At 36.0% G+C, this 23370-nt stretch overlaps 3 protein-coding genes across 7 annotated transcripts in view; 1 reads left to right on the forward strand and 2 right to left on the reverse strand.

Annotated features, from left to right (window-relative positions):
- The first annotated feature begins 3235 nt into the window (after window positions 1–3235).
- Window positions 3236–11622, forward strand: LOC105058880 (monosaccharide-sensing protein 2). Of its 5 annotated transcripts, none has more exons than XM_073250311.1 (8): window positions 3236–3444; window positions 4493–4633; window positions 4727–4820; window positions 5075–5197; window positions 5446–6012; window positions 7263–8230; window positions 10434–10621; window positions 10804–11622. In XM_073250311.1, exons 4-8 carry the CDS (start codon window positions 5119–5121, stop codon window positions 11237–11239), a joined length of 2238 nt encoding a protein of 745 aa, XP_073106412.1. In that variant the 5' UTR covers window positions 3236–3444; window positions 4493–4633; window positions 4727–4820; window positions 5075–5118; the 3' UTR covers window positions 11240–11622. The 5 variants fall into 5 exon arrangements, with proteins under 5 accessions (XP_073106412.1, XP_010940242.1, XP_029116095.1 ...); XM_010941940.4 differs by having other exon boundaries at window positions 4727–4772; XM_029260262.2 differs by having other exon boundaries at window positions 3236–3435; window positions 4727–4772.
- A 7086-nt stretch (window positions 11623–18708) lies between these two features.
- On the reverse strand, window positions 18709–19458 carry LOC105037574 (probable E3 ubiquitin-protein ligase ATL44). Its single transcript, XM_010913220.4, has one exon. The coding sequence runs from the start codon at window positions 19413–19415 to the stop codon at window positions 18864–18866; it is 552 nt and encodes a 183-aa protein (XP_010911522.1). The 5' UTR covers window positions 19416–19458; the 3' UTR covers window positions 18709–18863.
- A 3674-nt stretch (window positions 19459–23132) lies between these two features.
- LOC105058881 (outer envelope pore protein 21B, chloroplastic) overlaps window positions 23133–23370 on the reverse strand; it is an 8157-nt gene continuing 7919 nt past the window's right edge. Inside the window, exon 5 of the mRNA XM_010941941.3 lies at window positions 23133–23370. This exon is cut by the window's right edge and continues 47 nt beyond it. Coding sequence (XP_010940243.1) covers window positions 23334–23370 — 37 coding nt within the window. The 3' untranslated portion in view covers window positions 23133–23333.

The following is a 23370-nucleotide window of genomic DNA, read 5'->3' on the forward strand; positions in this document are numbered from 1 at the left end:
TGAGCACTGATTACTTTAAAGGATTATTATTATTTTTTTGATAAGGAAATAGTAAAGGATTTTAAATAGGACATTTAGGGGCAATTAATGGCTAACAGTCAATAGCAGTTTTGATGGGGTCCGTCACAACAAAACGATGCTGTTGTGAAAACCTTGTTTCCTTCCACAGACCCGAATAAAACTTGTTTTGTCTTGTTGCAAAGTCATCAGAGTATAATGTTGGATAGAGCTCCTCAGAAAAAAAAAAAAAAAAACAGAATGTGACTTACCTACAGTAGTCTTCATGAAAGGATATGGAACTATGGATTGACACAATTAAAAAATAACAAAAGGTTTAGGTCTCTGGTGGGTGCTTGGGTTATGGTTGTCTCACTGTGATTTTGGGTTAGTGATACGACACAGATAGGCCCCTCTTGTGGGCCACTTGTATATGATGAGATTATTTGATAATAATGTTATGTAATTATTATCAAATTTTTCATATTCAATGTTTCTTTAGCTTTCTTTTTATGCTTATCAATTCGGAAGGTTCTTCTATTGATGAAGATTAAGAATAAGCACTAGAGATTTACAAAGAAACATGTATTCTCTACATGACTACTTCTCAAATAGCTAATCCTTAAAACCGCTTATCTTGAGGTATTTGCAATTTTGCAGAAAGGTTTTCAAGAAACTCTGTTCAATATATTCAGTTATATAAACTATATATCTTTTCACAATGACCTATAAATACACAACTTGCTAGGAGGAGAGGAGTTCATTTGTGTATGAAGGATCTAGAAAGGAGCGAACACACAAAGAAATTAGGTTGGGAAGTATAAGAAAGGATTTAAAAAGATTAGTTGTTTGCATGAGGTGGAACTTGTAGAGCTTTTTAGATAAGTAACTTGCATACAACCCATACCATGTGCAGGAAATAATTTTTAACCATTTTCTAAAAGTTCTTAGAATTTAATATAGAATAGATAACTGAAATAGGGTAAAATAAAACAAATGAAAGAGTCTAATTATTTTATAAAATATTTTTTTGATATTAATATTTTGATATACTATCATTATTCAAAATTCTAATAGTACATGTATATCTGTTGATTGTACTTTCATTTTTAAGTAAGATCACGATCATAAAAATATATTAGAATTTAATGAAATATTAGTGTAACCTAATGAGCCACATGAGATATGAGTAGGGTACAATACTAATGAAAAATAATTTTATTAGTATCAGAATACATTAAATAGATATGGTGATTAATAACATCACTAATTTTTTACATTAATTTAGTGGTACTAATGAAAAGTTCTTTACTTAGTATAGTTTAATAAGCTAATAAACTTCTTATTAATAATATTATATTATCGTAATCATAGTACATAAAAATTTTACTCATTATTCAAAATAAAAAATTCTATCTATAATATTATTAATATGGACATCCATGTGGTGAATGGAGAGCTCTGTATAAGCAAAACATCTATTTTAGACTTTTAGCATATATATATATATATATATATACTAATGAAAAATAATTTTATTAATATCAACATACATTATACAGATATGATAATTAATATCATCACTAATTTTTTGCATTAATTTAGAGGTAATAATGGAAAGTGCTTTACTTAGTATAGTTTAATAAGCTAATAATTTTTTTATTAATAATATTATATTATTATGAATCATATTAAATAAAAATCTTACTCATTACTCAAAATAAAGAATTCTATTTATAATATTATTAATGTGGATATCCATGTGGTGAATGGAGAGCTTTGCACAAGCAAAACCTCCATTTTAGGCTTTTAGCGCATGCGCACACATACATACATACTAATAAAAAAAAAATATTAGTATCAGCATACATTAAATAGATATAACAATTAATATCATCACTAATTTTGTACATTAATTTAGTGATACTAATGGAAAGTTCTTTACTTAGTATAGTTTAATAAGCTAATAAATCTCTTGTTAATAATATTATATTATTATAGATCATATTAAATAAAAATTTTACTCGTTATTTAAAATAAAAAAATTTATTTATAATATTATTGATATGGATATCCATGTGGTGAATGAAGAGTTCTGCATAAGCAAAACCTCCATTTTTATATATATAGGTTCACATAATATTGCCTTAACATGCATTTTTTATTTGCTATATATATTTGTTTAGGCATGGATGTGGCAGCACATAGTTAGATAGATTTTTTTAAAAAAAATCAATGTAGTAATTTATAAAAACCAATTACAATGATATACTGCCACATCAGCATGCGAAAAAGAGCATGTTAAGTTGTGCATGGTACATAGGTGTAGGAAGACCTGTTATATTTTGATATGATTTCTATTTTCTAATGTATGGGGTGCAACCATAAATTGCTTAAAGTCAAACATGATGATCCCATATTAAACAATTGACTCAATCTTAAATTTAACTTTCTTAAAAGTGAAAATGATATATATGCCAATGCAAGCTTGACTCTTGTCCTAAGATCTTCTATATCTAGCTGCTCCATGGAAATCGAGTTTGAAATAGTTCCCAATTATTTTTTTTTGTATAAAATAATAATTAATCTTCTTTTATAATGTTCATCGTTAGATTATATTTTACACAGCTTTCAAACCATAATATTCTTTATAACCTATGCTGAGTATGGAAGAAAGATATTCGTAATTTGGGTTCTTAAAAAAGATTGATTGTTCGAAACCCCAATCTATTTCAAACAGCTTGGTTAGGTGCACCTATAAAACAGGATGTCGTGTCGGAGAGGACTCCAATAGAGTGGTGCAGCGAAGATCGAAAACTGCTGTACCCTAGAGTAGGATGCTTGATTGATGATCCAAAACAAAATAATGCATGCATGTCGGTTGCGACAATTTTTTTGTCACTATTATCAAAAGCAAGAGCCGAGTCAAGCATAGCTCCATCATCCCAGCTACTACTACATGGAGGCCTATCACTCGCCATACCATTGAGAAAAGAATTTAAAAAAATTAAAAAAGAGGGAAAGAAATGGTTACCGTCTGAAGGATACCCCAGCCTCGTTCAGGTTACTCGGACATGACGTGGGCCATGGCCCATTGGACGACTACGTTTACAGTGATTCATACCGAACCTAGGGTCCATCAGCGTCCCTATCAGGGCCCCACCTTCCCTCCCGCTATTCCCCTTACCTCCAACTATAAAAGGCCGCAATCTTGTGAAAGAGATCGCCGTTCCGCTCTCCGGGCGCCCCCACCCATCTCCCATCTTCCTATCTCTCTTCGCCATTACATCACGTTCCAGATTCCTGTCCTCGTCTCCGATCGCGAGTAGATTCGTAGCGGTTTCCTACATTTTTTTTTAGATCGGAAAGTTTTGAGGAGTTGGATCTCGCGATGGATATCGCGGCATCAAGAAGGGAGGTTGATAATTCTGATATCAGGTCTGGTCGGTAAGAACTAACCGTAGCTTAGCTTTCTCGATTTTTTTTTTTTTTTTTATCGGTATTAACCTCAAAGACACTAAACAGTCTGGCAGTGGGCTTTGTAGATCTCTTGTTAATACTGGAAACCCCAATCTAATTGAAAGAAATTCCGGTATATTAGATATCATCAATTTATTTTAGACTTGCATCACTTTTATTTTTTTTTTAAAAGTTGAAATATATTTTATTTCAAAAATATAAATATATTTAGTATAATTAATTATCGATGGAGGTGGGAACAGTGGTCATTATATGAGTTGTTCAGAATATTTTAGAATATCTTTTGAAAATATTCTCTCATATATTTTCTATTATCTTTTTTATGGATCTTTCCATATATGTTTAGCTGGAAAATCTATAAATACTCCATGTATAATGCATTTTATTTTAAAATAACACGATTAAGTTGTTCTCTTTTCAATTCAATTTATTGCTTCATTTTGATATCGATGATGATGAGGTATATTCGGTAACGGCAATGGTGGTTTTGTAGTGATAACGTTGGCGTGAGTATTGTATTAGAAAAATATATATATTTTTAAATATTGAAAATAATTTTTTATTTCCAATATTAAAATAATAAAATATTTTTAAAAATAAAAAATAATAACATCAAACATATTTTTAAATTTTAATTTTTAAATTTTATTTTTCAAAAGATAAAAGGGAAGAAATAAAAGCCTAGTTTTTTTGCGGGGTCTTGAAAGGTTTTGGATGACTATTTGCAACGATCTATAATTTTTTTATAATTCAAACACTGATGTCATTGGCCTGGAAATAATCTGTTTCAAGAAATATGTCGGCTTTAGCCTTTCCTGTGTTTTTTTTTTTTTTTTTTGGGAACACGCGGGAGTTGGTGGTGGAATTTTTTAGTTCTTTTTAATCTCGAGATTTTTTCGAGTTTGTTTCTGAGAAAGAACCAAAAAAAATATGTTTCCAGCGACGCTTTTGAATGATATCTGGCTCCTATTAAAAAATAATAATAATAATATTTGGCGGATGTTTCTCTCTCTAGACGACCATAACGAACTCAGAGAACAAGAGCGGAAGGAAGAGAGAGAGAGAGAGTACAAGTGGCGGATACTGCGGCAGTGTAGGAAAAAGCTCTGCCCGTGGTTTCGGTCCAGTTGTTTTGTTACCATTCGGCTACCAAGCGGTTAGTTTTCTTCTCTCTATGAGTTTTGTGCGGGTGCGGACACGTTAAGAAGAAGCCGTCCTGACTCTGGATTCTTTCTTGTCTTGATTCTAGGGTTTTTGAGGATTGCTGTTGATCTCGGTGGCTTCTTCAGCCTTCGGTATGATCAATTTGTTTTAGCATGTTTGAGTCTTCCTTCCATTCTTGGGTATCCTCCTGTTGAATCCGCTGGTTGTTTTATGTTCATGTTTTGATCTGTTGTTATTGAACATGATCCTAGAACCAATAAGACCTATTTTATCGAGTTTAGATTTTTTTTTTGTTTTTTGCCTTTTTCATTTGGCTCAGATTTCATAACAATCTTGTGATGAGTTTTTTTTTTTTTTGGGTTTCTTGAATAGCTACATGAATGAATGTATGGTTGCTTCTTTGAACGGCCATCTTAGTTGATTTTGATTGCAGGCCTGTCTGCTATTTGAATAAGTGCTAGATTCTTTGTGGAGAAGATGAGGGGAGCTGCGTTGGTTGCAATTGCTGCTTCGATTGGTAATCTGTTGCAGGGATGGGATAATGCTACCATCGCTGGTAACTCTATTTGTGAATCATCTATGTACTCTGTTTTCTTAGATATAACATTCTCTCATAGAAGTTCGAGATTTGAAATTGTGAGTATGTTGAAATTAACAAAAGCTGTTTTAACCAAGATGGCCCATGCAAATATGACCAATTATTTTCTTTGGGAATGTTATCGCTGCTTTTTTACCTCAAAAAAGATAGTGAATGGGAAGAGTTCGGCCGTTGACATTTTTTCTGATCTTTTTTTTTTTTTTCAGGGGCTGTTCTTTATATTAAAAAGGAATTTAACTTGGAAAGCGAACCAACTATTGAGGGGTTAATTGTAGCCATGTCACTCATTGGGGCCACGATCATTACAATGTTCTCTGGAGCAATATCAGATTGGGGTGGTAGGCGTCCCATGCTAATTGTCTCATCGATCTTCTACTTCTTTAGTGGTTTGGTCATGTTATGGTCTCCCAATGTATATATCCTACTCTTGGCAAGGCTTATAGATGGATTCGGGGTTGGTTTGGCTGTCACCCTTGTTCCTGTGTATATATCAGAGACAGCCCCACCAGAGATAAGGGGATTGTTGAATACTCTTCCACAGTTCACAGGCTCTGCAGGAATGTTTTTGTCATACTGTATGGTTTTTGGAATGTCGTTAATGGTTCAACATGACTGGAGAGTGATGCTTGGAGTTCTCTCTATTCCTTCCCTTTTTTATTTTGCCTTGACAATATTCTTTTTGCCCGAGTCACCAAGGTGGCTTGTGAGCAAAGGGCGAATGACTGAGGCCAAACAAGTTCTGCAGAGGTTGCGTGGAAGAGAAGATGTCGCAGGTTTGTAATGTCACAGCATGCTTTTACAGGTCTTTTGGTGAGAACTATTGTTCAGGGATGAACTTTATATATATATATATATATATATATATATATATATATATATATATATATATATGCTCATGTTGTCTATTTTTACTTTACTGAGTTAAATATTATGTTTAATTCCATATTGAATGTTATGTACATTGATCTGTTTATTATCAATGCTACCAACATTTTTACGCTGACATTCATTGGTGGAAGGTGAAGGACATAAGTTTGCTAGTCTCAACATTGGTGAACTATGGTATGTGGGGATAAATTAATGGTTTTGTTTATAAACTGGAATAGCTATGTTTGTTGCCAACCCCGTCATTATCAGGGGGAATATCCTGGATATGTATGTATGTGTGCATGTATGTATGTTTTCGGGAAATTAAAAATTTTATAGAAAATTAATTGTGTTTTCATAATTGGAATTCTAAATGGTAATAATTTCTTAAAATATCACAATTGCTCAGAAAAGGATGTCTTCAAATTGGAATGCATCTTGGCAATTAGGTTTCTAATTGAACCTAGAATACTTGATGCTATGTCACAAAATCTGAACATACCTATGTTTCTTCACGGGACATCTTCAAAACATCATCCCCTTGTACAGTCTCCAGTTTTTCTATCTAATACGTGGCTGGTTTTTTGATGTATTGATGCCTTTAATTTGGTATCATGGACATGGTTTTTTCCCAATCTGAGAAGGCAATTTGGTTAGTGGCTAGGCTAGGCAGTGGGAAGGTAGATAATCATGCAACATTTATCTGGTGTTCCTTATAAGAGGTACTTGACTAGTGCTTCAACTCTATCAGGAGAATGTAAGGTACTTAACTGTTTATTTCTTAGGACAATTATCTTGTGAGTGGAGATATGTACATGTGTTTTGCTAGACTCGATGGTCTGGTTGCTTGGTTGCACTTGATTGTTTATGAGGGTTTAAGGATAACATGCTTGCTAATTGGGAAGCAGGGTATGATTCTCTGGCTAAAAGTGTAATGTATTGTATGTCGATGTGTCATGGACTTGTCCATGACTCGCCTTGATGTGGTACAAATGAATCTTGAAATTAAGGATGGTATGATCAACCTGATATCAAATTTCTTTATGACCTTTTGCATGGTTCAAATATGCTTAAATGCATTCTTTAACATAGCTTCGAAGTTTGAACACTTCTTTGATTTAACATGCATGCTTTGCCTGTTTTTCCTGACCTACAGGAGAAATGGCTCTTCTAGTTGAAGGCTTGGGAGTTAGTGGGGAGACATCTATTGAAGAGTATATAATTGGCCCTGCTAATGGGCTCCCTGATGACCAAGGACCAACTACTGAGAAAGATAAGATCATGTTATATGGCCCTGAAGAGGGTCTTACCTGGGTTGCGCAGCCTGTAACTGGAGGGAATCTTCTTGGAAGTGCTGCTGGCCTTGTCTCCCATAATGGAAGTATGATCAACCAGAGCATTCCTCTTATGGACCCTGTGGTCACTCTTTTTGGAAGTGTTCATGAGAACTTACCTGAAATGGGTAGCACGAATAGTATGTTGTTTCCAAATTTTGGCAGCATGTTTAATATGTCTGAGCAACAACCCAGAACTGAGCAGTGGGATGAGGAGAGTGCTCAAAGGGAGGGTGAGGGTTATGCATCCGATGCTGCAGGAGCTGATTCTGATGACAACTTACAGGCTCCATTGCTCTCTCGCCAAACAACAAGTATGGAAGGGAAGGACATGATCATGCCACATGCTTCTAATGGGAGTGCTTTGAACATGAGACACAGTAGTAGTCTCATTCAAGGAAATGCTGGGGAAGCTGTTGGTAGTATGGGTATTGGTGGGGGATGGCAGCTGGCCTGGAAATGGACAGAGAGAGAAGGTGTAGATGGGGCAAAGGAAGGAGGGTTCAAGCGAATCTATCTGCGCCAAGAAGGTATCCCTGTGTCACGGCGAGGTTCCCTTGTTTCACTTCCAGGAGTTGAAGTCCCAGAAGAAGGCGAGTACATTCAAGCTGCTGCATTAGTGAGTCAGTCTGCTCTTTACACCAAGGAGCTCATGGGCCAGCATCCAGTAGGCCCAGCAATGCTTCATCCATCGGAAACGGCTATTAAAGGGCCAAGGTGGGGAGATCTTTTTGAAGCAGGAGTAAAGCATGCACTGATTGTTGGGATTGGAATGCAAATTCTTCAGCAGGTAAGAGAGGTTACTTGTGAGTACACAAGCAATAAGATTGAGATGCAATTTGGTCGATCATGATCTCATTTCTCTGTTCTTTCCCCCTTTTTTTTGTTGAAAGTAGTTTTCAAAAGCTAACTAGGTTTTTTTCCTTTCTCCTTGATGTCTCTTGAGCACTGAGTTGACAGTTTGTAAAATTTGTCCTCCCCCTGAAACTCCCTATTGGTTCATGCTGCACTTCTGCTCTTATTTTCTCATGGGTTGTATCCACATATATTTAAATCATCCTACACAATTTTTTTTTTTTTTGAGCTATTTGCTGCATGGCTTTTGCACTCTCATGACCTGGCTTGAAGAATGAATTGGTTACCTTAGATTTCTTAGTTTCATGCAGTTGAGTCAGAAAACGCCAGATCCTACTTGTTGCATCTTCCAGATATGTCTGTCAAGGATCTTATTTTTGGGAGAGTTTGTCGGTCCCCGGATGTGGCAATAGAACCACCACTCATCCTCTGAACTTCTGACTTGTTTGGAACTCAAGTTGGTTGCAGATAACAATAACCGGGAAATTTCTCTCGACAAGTAGGGCACTTTAGGATGAGCATTAGTGGGTTTGGTGGAAGAAAACATGCACACTTGAGGAGGGATATTAGGCTTGTGAACACATGAAACATCATAAGTCATTGCTGGGCTCTAAAGCTATTTCACAGGGGGTAGTTGTATTTGCTTGTTTCCCTTGGTTGACAATATGAATACAGGGAGATGGATGTTGATGGCCCAGACTTTGGAAATATGTCACAGGTTTGCTAATTATATGTATCATGCTGTATCCAAGGTGGGTATTTTTGTAATTATCCAAAACTGGGAATAGGAAGATTAATTATCTTTGATCTTCTTTTGGATGGCAAGTCATCATTTTATTTGTCTAGTTTCACTAAATAGTTTTTGAGAAAGTTCTTGTTGGATATATATATATATATGTGTGTGTGTATGTTTGTGTATTTGATTTATTAAGGACTGGTTGAATTCATGGACAATTATCATTATGATTGTCCTATGCACAACAAATTTGTTGCTTCTGTATACTGGCATAATTTATAGAGAATAATAGTGAATGAGATAGGTGAGATGTGATTTCTTGAAGGAAATGTTAAATGTCAATGGTATGTCATGCACTTGAACCATGATGAGATGCATGCTCCTGTCAGTTGTTAGTGGAAGGATTAACCTGAGGCAGTCATGCGAGATATGCGTTTTAGAAAATACGGATAACTTGCAAGAACCAGAAGTTTTGTTTAGTTGAACCTATTTAAACTCAAGAATCATATGGTTTTTGGTGTCTAATTTAATTGGAGACACTTTCACAAAAATTGATTGTAGAATGTAAACAGTGTTTCTCTTTTGTCCATTGTTAGATAAACCATCCGCTTCTTGGCACAGCATCCTTAGGGAAGATCATATAAAGTTATGTTGTAAGTGCTCTTGTTGTCGTTGGATATCATGAAGGAAACCCATATTATTAGTGGTTTGTGGGAATTTTCAATTGTAATTGTGCTCATTTGATAGGATAAGCATCAGCATTTTGCTGTCCATTCAAAGTATAGGACCCTAGCTGTTTTTTTCGCAACACTCTGTTGTATAGACCAGAGGACTTTGGTGACCTACCAGGTTCATTGAGGCAATCAGAATCTTTTCTTGGAAGGAATGCATTCAGACATCTAAATCTTTGGCCGTAAAGTGGTTTACATGCTTCCCAAAAGAAAATCAGGATTGGTTTTCCTCCCCTTTGTCATTTTCTATGCATCAGCTGTTGTTTATTGAGAAATTGCAAACAATGGAAAAGAAAGGGAGGCCGGTTTGGGATAAGTAGTGTAAGACAGTGAGGTTCCAACCTTTATTTGTTATAGTTGAACTAAAATTTAATTTCCTATTCTATATGACATTAAACACTAATAACATGCACGTTCTATGCTTGTATAAACTTGTTTGTCAATGTGATCAGTCATAATTGCATCGGTAAGCTGCCATATGGATCACTTTGTATGTATTCTGTCTGCAAAACGCCACTGTGAATTTTTTAATGCTCCAATGTACATGGAGTTTCATGGAATTTGTTTTTGAATGCATTTATTAACCTGTCACATTTTGACTTTGATTATTGAGATAGGTTTCATGGTTTTCTTTTGTATGCATCACTTCTGAGTGCTGGTTGTTTTTGCAGTTTTCTGGCATTAACGGGGTTATGTATTATACACCCCAAATTCTTGAGCAAGCCGGTGTTGGTGTTCTTCTTGAAAACTTCGGCATTAGTTCTGATTCAGCATCAATCCTTATCAGTGCCCTCACTACATTGTTAATGCTCCCATGCATAGCTGTTGCCATGAGGCTTATGGATGTCTCTGGCAGAAGGTTAGTTCTCTCTCCCACCACTTATTGTAAATTCAAGTGTTGCATAATGTTGTAATTCTGCAGCACCCTCTTACTTGCTGCTTAACTATGAAGGTGGATGTTGGCTTGCAATGGATGAACCATCTATAGTAAACTTTGTCCTCAAGCATGACTCTTGATATCTTATTTTGTTTTTTCTTCAGGAGTCTTCTGTTGGCTACAATACCTGTGTTGATAGTATCCCTCATTGTATTGGTTGTGGTGAACTTGGTTCATATGGGAACCATGGTCCATGCTGTTCTTTCCACCATCAGCGTTATCGTCTACTTCTGCTGTTTTGTCATGGGCTTTGGCCCCATCCCCAACATCCTCTGTGCAGAGCTTTTCCCAACTCGGGTCCGTGGTATGTGCATAGCCATCTGCTCACTCACATTCTGGTTTGGAGATATCATTGTTACCTATACCCTCCCTGTGATGCTAAAGACTGTCGGACTTGCTGGTGTGTTTGGGATCTATGCTGTTGTTTGTGTCATAGCATTGGTGTTTATTTTCCTCAAGGTTCCTGAAACGAAGGGTATGCCCCTTGAAGTTATTATCGAGTTCTTCAATGTTGGGGCTAAGCTGGCTGCAAGAAATTAACTTATTTAAAGAATTTCAATGACAGTGGGAAAGCCATCATTCTTGGAAAAGGAACGAAGTTTAAAGGATATCAGAAACAGATGAAAGATGGCACTTTGTTTGGCATTAGTTGATTCAAGGTAATTGAGAGCAGGAACTTGGGATACTGTTTCCCCTATCCTTTCCGAGGCATTACAGTCTTTTTCTTTTTGTGATATTTATTTTTTATTTAAAAGCTCCGTTACTCTTTTCTTTTCCCCTTTCCATAGTGAGTTAATTCTGATAAAATTAGATTTGATCTATAAGTATTATATATATATATAAGAAAGTAGTATGGAGCTTTTCCACAGGAGCCTTATCCATTGATCTATAAGTATTCAGCTTTTAAAAAAATCCAAATTCTGTTGAGAAAGATTGTCATGGTGGCCTTAGGGGATCATTTCAGTGATTAAATTGGGATATCTATCATTGCTTATAGTTGTCTGTAAAACGTTTCAATTTTCTGTGATGTTAATTTGAAAGCACTTCCATTTCTTAAAATCTACTTCCCTTGTCTCTCCCTAAAACCCATTTTGGACAGGGACAATGAGTCAAGAGTATGCATCTACCTAAAGGGTGTATCACCCACATGCTAGACTCGAAATCCTTTTCACACGTAGTATTTGTTTTGTTAGTTATTAAAATTTCTCTATTTTCCCCTTCTGAAACACTTCATTAGAGTTCCAATATCCTATCTTGTTGATTATTTTTATCTTTATGTATTAAGCTATCAAAAAGTACTATCCTTTAAAGCCAGTAGCGTTCTCTTTCTTTCTGTCTCTAGGCTTTACGCGTATGATCTCAAATGACTTTGGATGTTGCCATCCAAAAGTGATAGGACTCAATTGCATTTTTTATGCATTTTTTTGAATTCTTTTTCATGTTTTCTATAGGTCGGAACTTCTGAAGTATCCAATGGGAAAAAAAGGAAAAGGAAATAGAAGAGCTACATGTTATCCATTAAATTTTCTCCTCTGCATATACAAAAAACAATTGCATATTTAATCTTAGTTGCTCAAAAATGCATCTTATTCACCAAATGTTCTAAAATCTTAGTTGTTTATGAACATGCATTTACATGCGACTGATCCATTATTCTAAGCTTTAAAAATCTTTGCTGCCATTTCTTCTTCTTCTCCTTTTTTGCTGAAAAATACTATACCCTTGATTGGTTTATTTTTTACCTGAATGAGAAAAACAAAGGCAAACCAAAATAAAATTTGAACAGATATTGATAGAAATTCAAAATATCCTACCTTATGAGTTGTATCCAATCATCAATTATTTCTTACTCTCTCAAGTAGTATTTCCTCTTGTATTCTTTCGGACTGCCTTGGTGATGACCTTGTGTGTTAAAATAAAAATCGGTTGCTATGGCACTCTACTCTTGCATGCAGTAGAGCTTTTTAACATGTATCCACAATTTTTGTGATTCGTGGCTAGAGGCATCATTTACTGTCCCCCATAACTAGCTAGTCTAGTGAACTGGCTTGTTCTGGAAGGGTGATTTCAAATTTGCAATATCATCTCCCATCTGGGGAAGTTAAGGAAGAGATGCTTAATTTTTGTGCTTAAAGGGGAGAAATCATTAAGCCAAGTAACAAGATGCTCGGCTTTGAGTTGTTATATGGAAGGAATATATTCTAGTTCTAGCCAAAATTGACCACATGTTTTTTTTTTTTTTGATACATCGGATGATTTAAATTAAATAAGAAAGTATATTTTTTATCAAAATTGACATGTTTCAAGTTGATTTATTTGTAATATGAATTGAGCTTGATTGAGGAACTTGCCCAGCCAACTTGAGCCTCATGTTCGCATTTGCAAGACTCAAAGCATTCAGGCTTGTCTTGTTTATGACACAAACTTCTCGAGATATTTAGGTATTATTTTCTAGTTTTTTTGGGTCACAAAGTGGTATTTTTCTAGTTGAACTAAACTTGAACATCTTTATTATCGAGGTTCATTTGCAGCCAAAGTTGTGCATGGTGGAATGAAATGCCCCCCATGTTACTACCAAACAAATTTATTTTTATAATCAAGAACTTATTCCATGCTTTTGGGTCCGACATTTACTTCAATTATTACTGGAAGAACTTTTTCTTTGAAGAGTATGATCAGCCAAGCTTGTGGCTTGTTGACGGAATCCTATGGAAACAGCATCACAAAAGATCATCGGCAAACAGTTCTGGCCTTTTTTATTTTTTTGTTACATAAACAGTTCTGGCTTAGGAGTCACGATCATGACTAAGCTTTAGGCCGCGTTTGGCATCGTTACTTTTTTTTTTTTAATGGAAATATAAAACTCTTTTTTTTTCAAATTTTTTAATAATAAAAAATGCTTGATCTTTTAATAATAAAAGTGAAAAGCTATGGCGTAGGTTGGAAACATGGAACCGGGCAAGAATCGAAAGAATGGGGAGTAGGGGGGTGGGGGTAAGGCTGCAAATGGATCCGAAAGGATGCGGAGGATGGGAGGGGGCAATCGGGAACAATGCAAGGGGAGCAAGATTGTTGATGCATGATCCAATCTAGCTTGATTTGCTTAGACCTGATCTAATATATTATAAAGGACCAGTAGAGCCAAGTTGGGTTTTAAATTTGGATATGTTCTATTTTTTGGATCAAATTCAGATTTATTGAATTCAGACTTGACCTGACCCAATCTGAACTTATCATGCCATTAAGATCCAAACTTATTTGAGCCTCTGGATATTGACTCTGGGATAAAGATAGATTTAAAATTATTTTTATATCTTAATTTATTTTGAGAACAATATTATTCTATTCTATATAATTAATAGTAGTTGGACATGTGATAATTAGAATGTAGTTGGCTATGTTTGATCTGAACTCAATCTAAAACTAAATTCTGGTTGAGACTGAATTATATATGGATCCGGTTTGATTCGAATAATCCGTTGGATTGAAAACTATAGCCATGGATTCGATTCAATACAATTTTCTATTGTATTGGGTACAGGTCCAATATTATGATTTGATCAAAAAATCAAATTGGGTCGGACTCACTTATAACCAGACTTGACTTATCCATTTACATGCCTAGATGGGAGTCAAGAATTTAGGAACAACAATAGACGACAAATGCCTAGAAAATGAATGGAAATGGAGAATGAAAGGATGGATGGACAATGATGGAAGATGGATTCCAGGAACAAATGGATGTATGAATAGGAGATGGTGGGACCAACGAGGATGATGGCAAAGTGGCAAAAAAAAATCATCAAAGAGATAGATAGCAGTGAGGAGGAGGAGGGCAGAGAAAGCCACGAGGAGGTCAAAAGATGGAGTTGAAATTGATGGATTGGGCGGAGAGGATGAGAGAGAGGTAAAAAAAAGATTTTTTTAAAAAATAAATATATTTTTTTTACTTTCATTTTTTTTAAAAATAATAAAAGTATTTTTAAACAATAGAAATAGATAATTAAATATATTTTTTGCATCAAATTTTGTATATTTAAAAAAAAAAAGAAAATAAAAGATATGGCTCTAGCGTGGACTGTTTTCATATTCATGTTGTATCGATATTCTATTTTGTCTGGAAAAAAAAAAAAAAAAAGGACGCCGGGTCAAACATTCCAAAGAAAATTTTCAAGGAAATCATTCCAAAAAATATTCTAGGCAAAAGCATCGGCCCCAATTTAAAGAACATAAAAAAAGATATCCCTTAGCTTCGGCTGCTCGGAGGAAATGGGTCATCCGACGGTGCGTGTGCCGACAACCTTCTGAAAGTCGCAAGACACGGTGACCAAAAAACACAAACAAGTAATTTATTGCCACCTTAGAGCCAACACTCGGTGTCTACATGATTCCATTTATCAGGTTGGATGGTGGAGACTAAAAGGCCTAAAAAGTGTTGTATTAGCTTCTAAATGACCGCACTTACCCACTAATCAAAGTGTGTTCATTAAATGAATATTATAACTAAGTAGCAATCAGCAGTGAAAGGTGCATCGTGGAATGTTCTAGGAAGGTCAAATCGATACTGAAATTTGATTTTTTTTTTTTGGTTATGTAGTTCATATCTATCTAATTAGAATGCATCCAAAAAAAAATCTGAAAATAAAATATCATGAAACAAGGGAGATATCCTCGTTGGATCCGGCCATCATGCACCATCTGAAGGATTCGCTACATAGGATGCCATCCTATCTGCTGTTTGATTTGTTTCTCAATAAATGTATGCAACATGAAAGGTTATGCAGCTCTTGGCGGTCTCCAAAAGTCCAATAGTAAAGATGTCCGTCCACAAACTTGATTTGCCTTGAACCCATCCAATCACCAACGAAGAATCATTTTCAAAGAAAATATGATTAGCTTTTAGTGTGATAACAGTTTTTTTTTTTTTTGATAGAAAATGAAAAATTTTCTATCCAGAGTTTTGTATTAAAAAATATAAATATTAATTATATAGAAGAGAGATGTAAGAAAAAAATTAAGAGATTGAGAGGTCTGTCCATTACAAAAAGAGGCTATAATAAAAAAGAATAACGAAGCCCCCTCAGCTTCTAAAAGACCTTAAAAAGAAAAGACTATGCTTAGATTTATGTATTGAATTATGGAATACTATAATATTTGTCTTTTGCTATTTTTCTTTCCATCAATTTTTTTTAGAATTTTTATCATTTCTGTAAGTGCATCTTTTACTTTCTGCTGATAGCACGATGTCCAATTTTCAAAGAGAATGATATGTTTATTATAAATACTGTTCACAGAAAGAGCTTCAAATTGAAAGATTTTTCTCTTTTTTTTTTAAAATCGTTTAGAAAATCATAATGATCAACGATCCCATGCATTTTTCTTCGGTCTATCTATTAAGTTGCTTCTCTATTCTCTTTCACAAACTGTCGATAGAACTAGGGAGTTGGAAACTTTTCATTTTTTTGAGCTATTTTCGGTCAAACAGATACAGAAAAGTTACCAAAAAGGAGCAAATGATCACTCTTTTCCTCTTCAGTGCCACATGGCAGACAGAAAGTTGGCCCTTTCATTTTCTCTCTCTCTTTTTTTTTTTTCAAATTTTTTCCTTTCCGAATCCTATTATAAAAAGCTAGCCTCAACTTCCAAGACCTCCCTCGACTTTGCTCCAAAAACTAAGACATCAAATATCCTTTCTCCTTATTTATGTCCCTCTAAAATACATATCTCAAATTGCATGCCAAAAACCAATGAGCACCATCCCTAATATCAACGACTGGCCATATGTCCAAGCCTACATGTTGTTAGTTTCCCAAATTCTAAGCGCTACATTTACAAAGAAGCCAAAGTGCCAAACCTAGCTCAAACTTCAACTCACATCACATAGAATGAGTATTCAAGCTTCACTCAGCTATTCATGTTCTGTTGGACGTGGCTGATGAGCCACTTGACTGAACCGGTTTTTAAGCCAAACCAGAGCCTATATACCAAACTTTCAAGACCTGATTAAGCTTATCCATTGCCCAGCCTTATAATGTGGCTTAAGCTCATTTCTTTCCTGATCACGCAACTATTAAGCCACTTAAAAAGCTGATCACAAAGTTGGGCATCTGGCATGCACCAGCTATGCAATCATACAGCTACATGGCAAATGCTGCAACACCATAACATTTGTTTTTAGTGAGTCATGCGCCAAGCCTCACGTCCGCTTTCCCCTTCTAACTCACAACCAGGAAACAAAAGGAGCAGCGAGCCAAAATCCTCTCTCTCTCTCTCTCTCTCTCTCTCTCTCTCTCTGCTGAAAGGGAAACTTCTTCGTTCCCGGTCCCTTCTGAAGGATTGTTACGGTGTCGTATCAGGAAAAAAAAAAAAAAAAAATCATACCAATCTTGAAATAAGATGCATGAATCAAAACAATATATATATATATATATATATATATATATATATATATATATATATATATATAAATCAATAGAAATATCCGATATAGCAATCTACAATATCGTTCCAAAATAATCAGCCATATATATCGCCATCCAAGCAGCATCACTATTAGCTTCTTGGAAAAAATGAATTACCTGAGTAGGAGCTATTCTTCAATAATCATGTATTAATGGATGGAAGTTTCAGAATTTAGTGAATTTAACAACTACCATATCACTGTCAATGAATTTTCCCTTCAAAAATAATATGAAATGTCTTAAGATACTTTGTCCCATGTAACAAACTTTCTCAAGCAGTTTATGTCAAAAAGTTTAATTTTATTAGTTGTAGCTAATGCACCACTTTAACTTTTAATAACAAAAGTGGGCATCTTAAGAGGTCTTCCTTTCAAATTTAGCCGGTCCTTATGCATCCTTTTTTTGAGCCACTGAATCCCTGTTTTCCACTTTCCTAGTAAATATTCGGAACGAATAACTAGGAAGTCCAATTCATTCATCTCTGGTCTGGAAGGAATACTCAAAAAGGCAGCAAATTGTATAACCACCTTTTTCACTCTTTGATTGCCAGCCGATGCGTTAGCAATGATGAATGTTCTCACCAGGACTACAACCTTTGGCTTAAAAATGAAGAGGATCAAATTCTCCCATTAATGGATCCTTTCCAGAGTTAATTAATACTTAACTATTTAATAAAAATAAAAGAAGAAAAAAAAAAAAGGCTATTCATCCCCTCGAATCTTTGACCATCATTTTCAAAAATAACGGTTACCAAACATGTACCATGATAATAGAAAATAACCAGTGATAAACAAAATGATAAATATTATTACCAATAATAAAATGAAATATTAAACTTTATTATTAATTACCAAAAATGTTACCTATTATAACTATTGGTTCCACAAAACATATATCCATGAGAATCTAGCAGGCACCATTCAAAACATATTGATGCAAATTAAAGCAAGCAAACCAAGATAAAAGCGAGAGTGAAATTAAGTGCTTCACTACCCTTCAATGCTTTCTGCTCTTGTCTTCGTTTGCTCCAGTTGAATATTTTACATTGCTTCTCCATTCTCTTATTATCTGCTATCTCTGCCTCTATTCATATCATCACTTCTTTATCATGTTTACAGCTAGTAGTCTCTGTCATGTTGTAGTTTGTATGCCTGCATCTTGTTTTCACTACAGTAATATCCTTTTTTTAATAAAAAAAAGGAAAAAAAAAAGCGAGAGTGAAATTATAAACTGCCATTCTGGAAAAGAGAAAGATGTTTCTCTTAAGTCTCAAATTACTTATATTTTTTTTAATATTATTTGATGTTGCGATCAAGAGCTCGAGCTAGTAATTTAACATATAAGATATTATTTTTTCGGGCATATTTTAGATCTCACATTTTTAACCTTCAATTGACATCTCATATAAAAATGACGATCCTCTTCTATATAAATCAAAGATCTCTTGACTGACTTATAATTAATATAAAATTAATGATATCCTCTTTTCTACGTCATAATATTTGATATTAGTATAAATACAGAAACTAACTCAAAGCATATTTTTCTAAAAATTTCACTCATTATTTTTATTTTTTACTTACAAACAGAATATACAAACATCAAGCCCTAATTCAACTGTAAAAGGACCATTTTTTTGGGAAAAAAACATATTTTTATTTTTTTTTTCCACAAGAGAAACGGAATACAGAGAGGGAGCTACTTCAGGGCAAGAACTCGCCGTTCTCCCCGGCCTTGGCCCCGCCCTCTGCCGCAGCGGTGGAGGCGGCGGAGGTGGCACCGCACCTCGGGCATCGGGACGGGGTGGGGACGACGAGAATCTGGCGGCAGGAGGGGCAGGACGAGTGGGACGCGAGCCACGTGTCCACGCACGCGACGTGAAACCCGTGGCCGCAGTGCGGGAGGATCCGGATCTCGTCGCCGGCGGCGAACTCGGCAAGGCAGATCGGGCACTCCGCCAGCTTCCCGCCGGCAGCGGCGGCGGCGGAGGCGGTGGAACCGTCGAAGGAGAGCGTCGGGAGAGAGCGGAGGGCCTTCTTCTTGAGCCCCTTGGTCGGCGGCAAAGGCTGGGCGGAGGGGGAGGAGCGACGGAGCCAGGCGCAGCGCGCGACGAGGGCGAGGCCCACGACGCAGATTAGGGCGCAAAGCAGCGCCGCCAGGATCACCACCACGTCCGAGTCAACGGCCAGCGGTCCCGGTGGATCCGCCGCTGCTAAGTGGCCGGAGGACTGAAGAAACCTCGTTGGAGAAGGCATTGGTTCGTAGAAGACGGTGGGCAGATGGGGGGCTCGGAATGGGCCTGGTTTATATAGGAAAAGAAACTGGGAAGTATTGCCCTTATTATTATTTTAAGAGGAGCTGGAAGTGCCAACTGGACGAGAACCCCACTAATATATATATACACCATTATTTAAAAATATATATACATATACCTATTTTTTTTTTTGATAAATATATAAATAACTATTTTGATGGGTATATATATATATATATATATATATATATATATATATATATATATATATATATATATATATATATATATATATATATATATATATATGACACACACATATGATGTGACGAATATTTACTTGCTTGACACCGAAGTAAACCGAAATAATGTGATCCTAGAGGTGCCCCAAGTTCTTTATCATAGATTATGATGAATTGAAAGTCATGACCACATCAAAATCATAATCTCTACAGCAATTATATCCACTTGACCACGATTGCATGGTAAAAAATAGTTATAATTGTAGTGTAACATGGATATCTATTACTATACGATTGTGGCATGATGAAAATCATTGTTAAATGGTTAACCCACGTTCCATCCATCTCGATAATAATCATCAACTTTCCTCTTTAAATTGAAGGAATCGAGAAATTCTCAAGTAAGTTTTATTTTTCATAGTATTCTTCGTTGAAACTCTCCCTCTCTTTCCATTATTCTCTAAAATCCATATTAAGCATTGAAAGATTTTCTATCAGAAAATCTCCGATAAAAGAACTTGATTTTTAGATCAACTCTGCATTAGCTCTAAATGTCTTTGCTTCATCATTATTCTCCATTGTACCTTGGAAGGTGTTTGCTCCTATTGTCATCCCGTTCGTCTATTAACCTTAGCCAACCTTTAATACTAGCAACAACAAACAATATGTATATATATATATATATATATATATATATATACATGCGCACATACACATACATACATACAAAAACTTGGACTTGGCTCCACTCTAATGAATCTTCACTAAGATCCAATCAAATGTACGTTGGACAATGGAAGTCTTATATTAATCATCCACGCTATTAGATATAATTTACTATGTTTAAATTGATTTAGGTGACGATGAGATGCATATTAATTGCCACATTTTTGAAGCCAATTTATTGTAGCATCATTTTTTTAATATCAAAAATAGCAGCAACAAGAATCCTTCATCTTTGGAACCAAGTCATTTCAACATCATACTCTCTATCAAAAATAGCAATGACAAGCCTCATCCTATTGATTTCTCTACCACTGCCCACATTTCGGATGCAAGATCAATGAAGTATGTGCAGATGTTTAGCCACCGGTGCAAGCGCCAATTCAAAAACTAGCTTTATACTAAAGGTACACAATATAAATCCTATATAACGTCGGACTGAAGTAATTGAGCATTAAGGCTTCAGATCAATCGCCTACCTTCACCTGGTTCACAAAACAGAGACTGACTGTGGTTGGTGCTTAAGAGTAAGTGTGTTTGAAATCAAGCCCTCGTGATTCCCTCCAACATGGCTTATTGACTATAGGCCGTAAAAATCTCTCTGTTTTCTAGTTCATTGCATTCCATGAACATAACTGGTGAAATGTCAAATCTCAAAAGGTCTGCATCGAATGGAATTCTTCCCCACTGACAGTCCAGATATTTTCTTCCAGGCCTCGCTTTTGGGGAGCTTGCACTAATGACTTGTCTCAGTCCACCTCCATTTTGAACAGAGAATTGCATGTGGCCAATTTAATTGGTCATGCTAAGAACAAGCATTAGCTCAGGGTTGGGGCCCTCGAATTGTTCTCATTTAATTGTGTTAATTATTTCAGTGATGAGCCAGGCCCTTCTGTTGCTTTGGCATCTTTAACAAATTAAGGGATCTTATCGATTTATGACATGAGGATGCAGCCATCCGAACATGATGAAATATCTGCATGGTATCTCCTACGAGGGGGATGTTGGCTGAAGCAAAGATGTGGAGGGAGAAGTTTGGAAAACTGAGTTCATTTTCCCTCTCATCCAATTTTGTCAAGTTTAACCACATAACGTTAAATTAAGATGACTCCACCACCATACGGTGAAACGCATTAATCATGGCTGATCAACCAGACAGAGTTTGAAAGAGTTTGAACCCAAAACATCCCAACAAAATTAGAAATCACCTTTTGTAGGGAGATTTTAGTATCCTCAAAATCTCGAAGTTTTAAGTTCTTCCTGATAACTAGTTTGTTCTCAGTCCATTGATAGCCTATCCTTATATCAAACATCAGAGCATAGCGCACGCATTGCAGTAAGGTGGATATTATTCATGAGCTCTTGATCAACATCTTTTTGTGATTGTAATATACAGCAATCTAAACCCATTCCCTTTTTATGAGAGATATCCTTAATTCAATTGATGGCACACACGCCAATTATTGTGAGAGACAGAGAGAGAGAGAGAGAGAGAGAGAGAGAGAGAAGGAAAAGCTCATTCTATTCCCTTCTTCTTCTTCTTCGTCTCACCGTATTCCAATCTTGTAGGAGATACAATGCCAGCACCATAGCAAAGTAGGTTCCTCCGGATTACCAATCTGTTAGTAAACAAAGATTTCTAGACCAAGCCACCAAAAAGCAGGTAAGATTCTCTAGATACATCTGAATGGAGTGACAATGGTGAGTGGAGAGTTGACTGAAGTCCACATCCCTCCTTACCTTCGAGCACATTCTAAGATTTGGATAGAAGGCACTACCTCCAAGATTAACACCACAAGAAAACCGATCACATGGGAACAAGTGGAAAGCAGCCACTCGGACCTACTTCCAGAAAGACCCAAAGTGGGACGAAAGCGGAAGCGACATTCCTCCCGCCTTAAGAGTCCGCTGGTTATGATATCGAGGTCCATGGGAACGCCCCTTTCTGTTCTTTAGGGCCCTCGGATTACTCGTTTCAATCATGTGCTCCCCCTCTCCCCCATCCACGTCCAGTCAGGAGACTAAAAAGCCCCCCCTAAAGTAGGTAGGACAAGATATTTTCGATCCACAGGGGACAGATAACCAGATGGTAACAACAGAAGGATGAGTATGATTCAAGATGGATTAGGTAACACTAATGAAAGCTCTGTTTTAAACAAAACTTTGTGTTAATCACAATGTTTAATAAAGATGGAGTATTTTATAAATACAAGAGTTAAAATTTTAGATCCGTGGAACAGGACTGTTTCGATTTTTCTAATGGAATAGGATACATCGCCGTCCAACCCCGTCCCGATATTTGGAACAGATGATGTCCCAAGACGTCTCGATCAGAATGCTGAGACGCTAGCGGAACGGTCTGTTCCAATACATGGGATGGTATTCCATCCCGATGTCCAACAAGATATCTCAAGACGTCCCGTTGGAACCTGAATTCTGACAAGAACACGCATTGTTATCATTCACATGCATAAGAATGCTCGAGAAGAAGAGAAATATTATCTATGGACATGTGTAAACCCTGAAATGAAATTAGGCTTGTGCGTTACTACTTGCCAATGGGACCCTTGAAGATAATGTGCACAAAACATAATAATAGAATGCTTAGATGGCCAAACGACAAACACATGGAAAGGCCCACAACAACCGGGCTTAAGATGAAACACCTAGGAATTAGTTTTGTAATATATAAAACAATGTTATTACTAATTTTGCAATCTGAAAGCTATAAATATTGGATGGATTAAAGGATATGAAGAATAATGGGGAAAAAAACAATTTAAAAATAATAAGAGCTCAGAGACCGGAGGTGCTTATACATAGCTATTGATCTCACATTCAACTGACTAAATAACATAGTGCAGGTTATATTTAATAAAAGATCACAACAGGACGGCCTACGTACGATGAATAATTACCTTTCCTCTCTTGTCAAACTTTCGAATATGGAAGAACTACATATCAAATCTTACACTCCATTTACCACTCAGA

This window comes from Elaeis guineensis, chromosome 16, assembly GCF_000442705.2.
Source record: "Elaeis guineensis isolate ETL-2024a chromosome 16, EG11, whole genome shotgun sequence".
Taxonomy (NCBI): domain Eukaryota; kingdom Viridiplantae; phylum Streptophyta; class Magnoliopsida; order Arecales; family Arecaceae; genus Elaeis; species Elaeis guineensis.

Bases quoted from the DNA above. Each gene is read 5' to 3' on its own strand.
- LOC105058880 (XM_073250311.1), top strand. From the start codon at position 5,119: ATGAGGGGAGCTGCGTTGGTTGCAATTGCTGCTTCGATTGGTAATCTG. The intron at 6,013-7,262 runs GTTTGTAATGTC...CCTGACCTACAG, and splicing joins TGGAAGAGAAGATGTCGCAG to GAGAAATGGCTCTTCTAGTT. The intron at 8,231-10,433 runs GTAAGAGAGGTT...TTGTTTTTGCAG, and splicing joins GAATGCAAATTCTTCAGCAG to TTTTCTGGCATTAACGGGGT.
- LOC105037574 (XM_010913220.4), bottom strand. From the start codon at position 19,415: ATGCCTTCTCCAACGAGGTTTCTTCAGTCCTCCGGCCACTTAGCAGCG.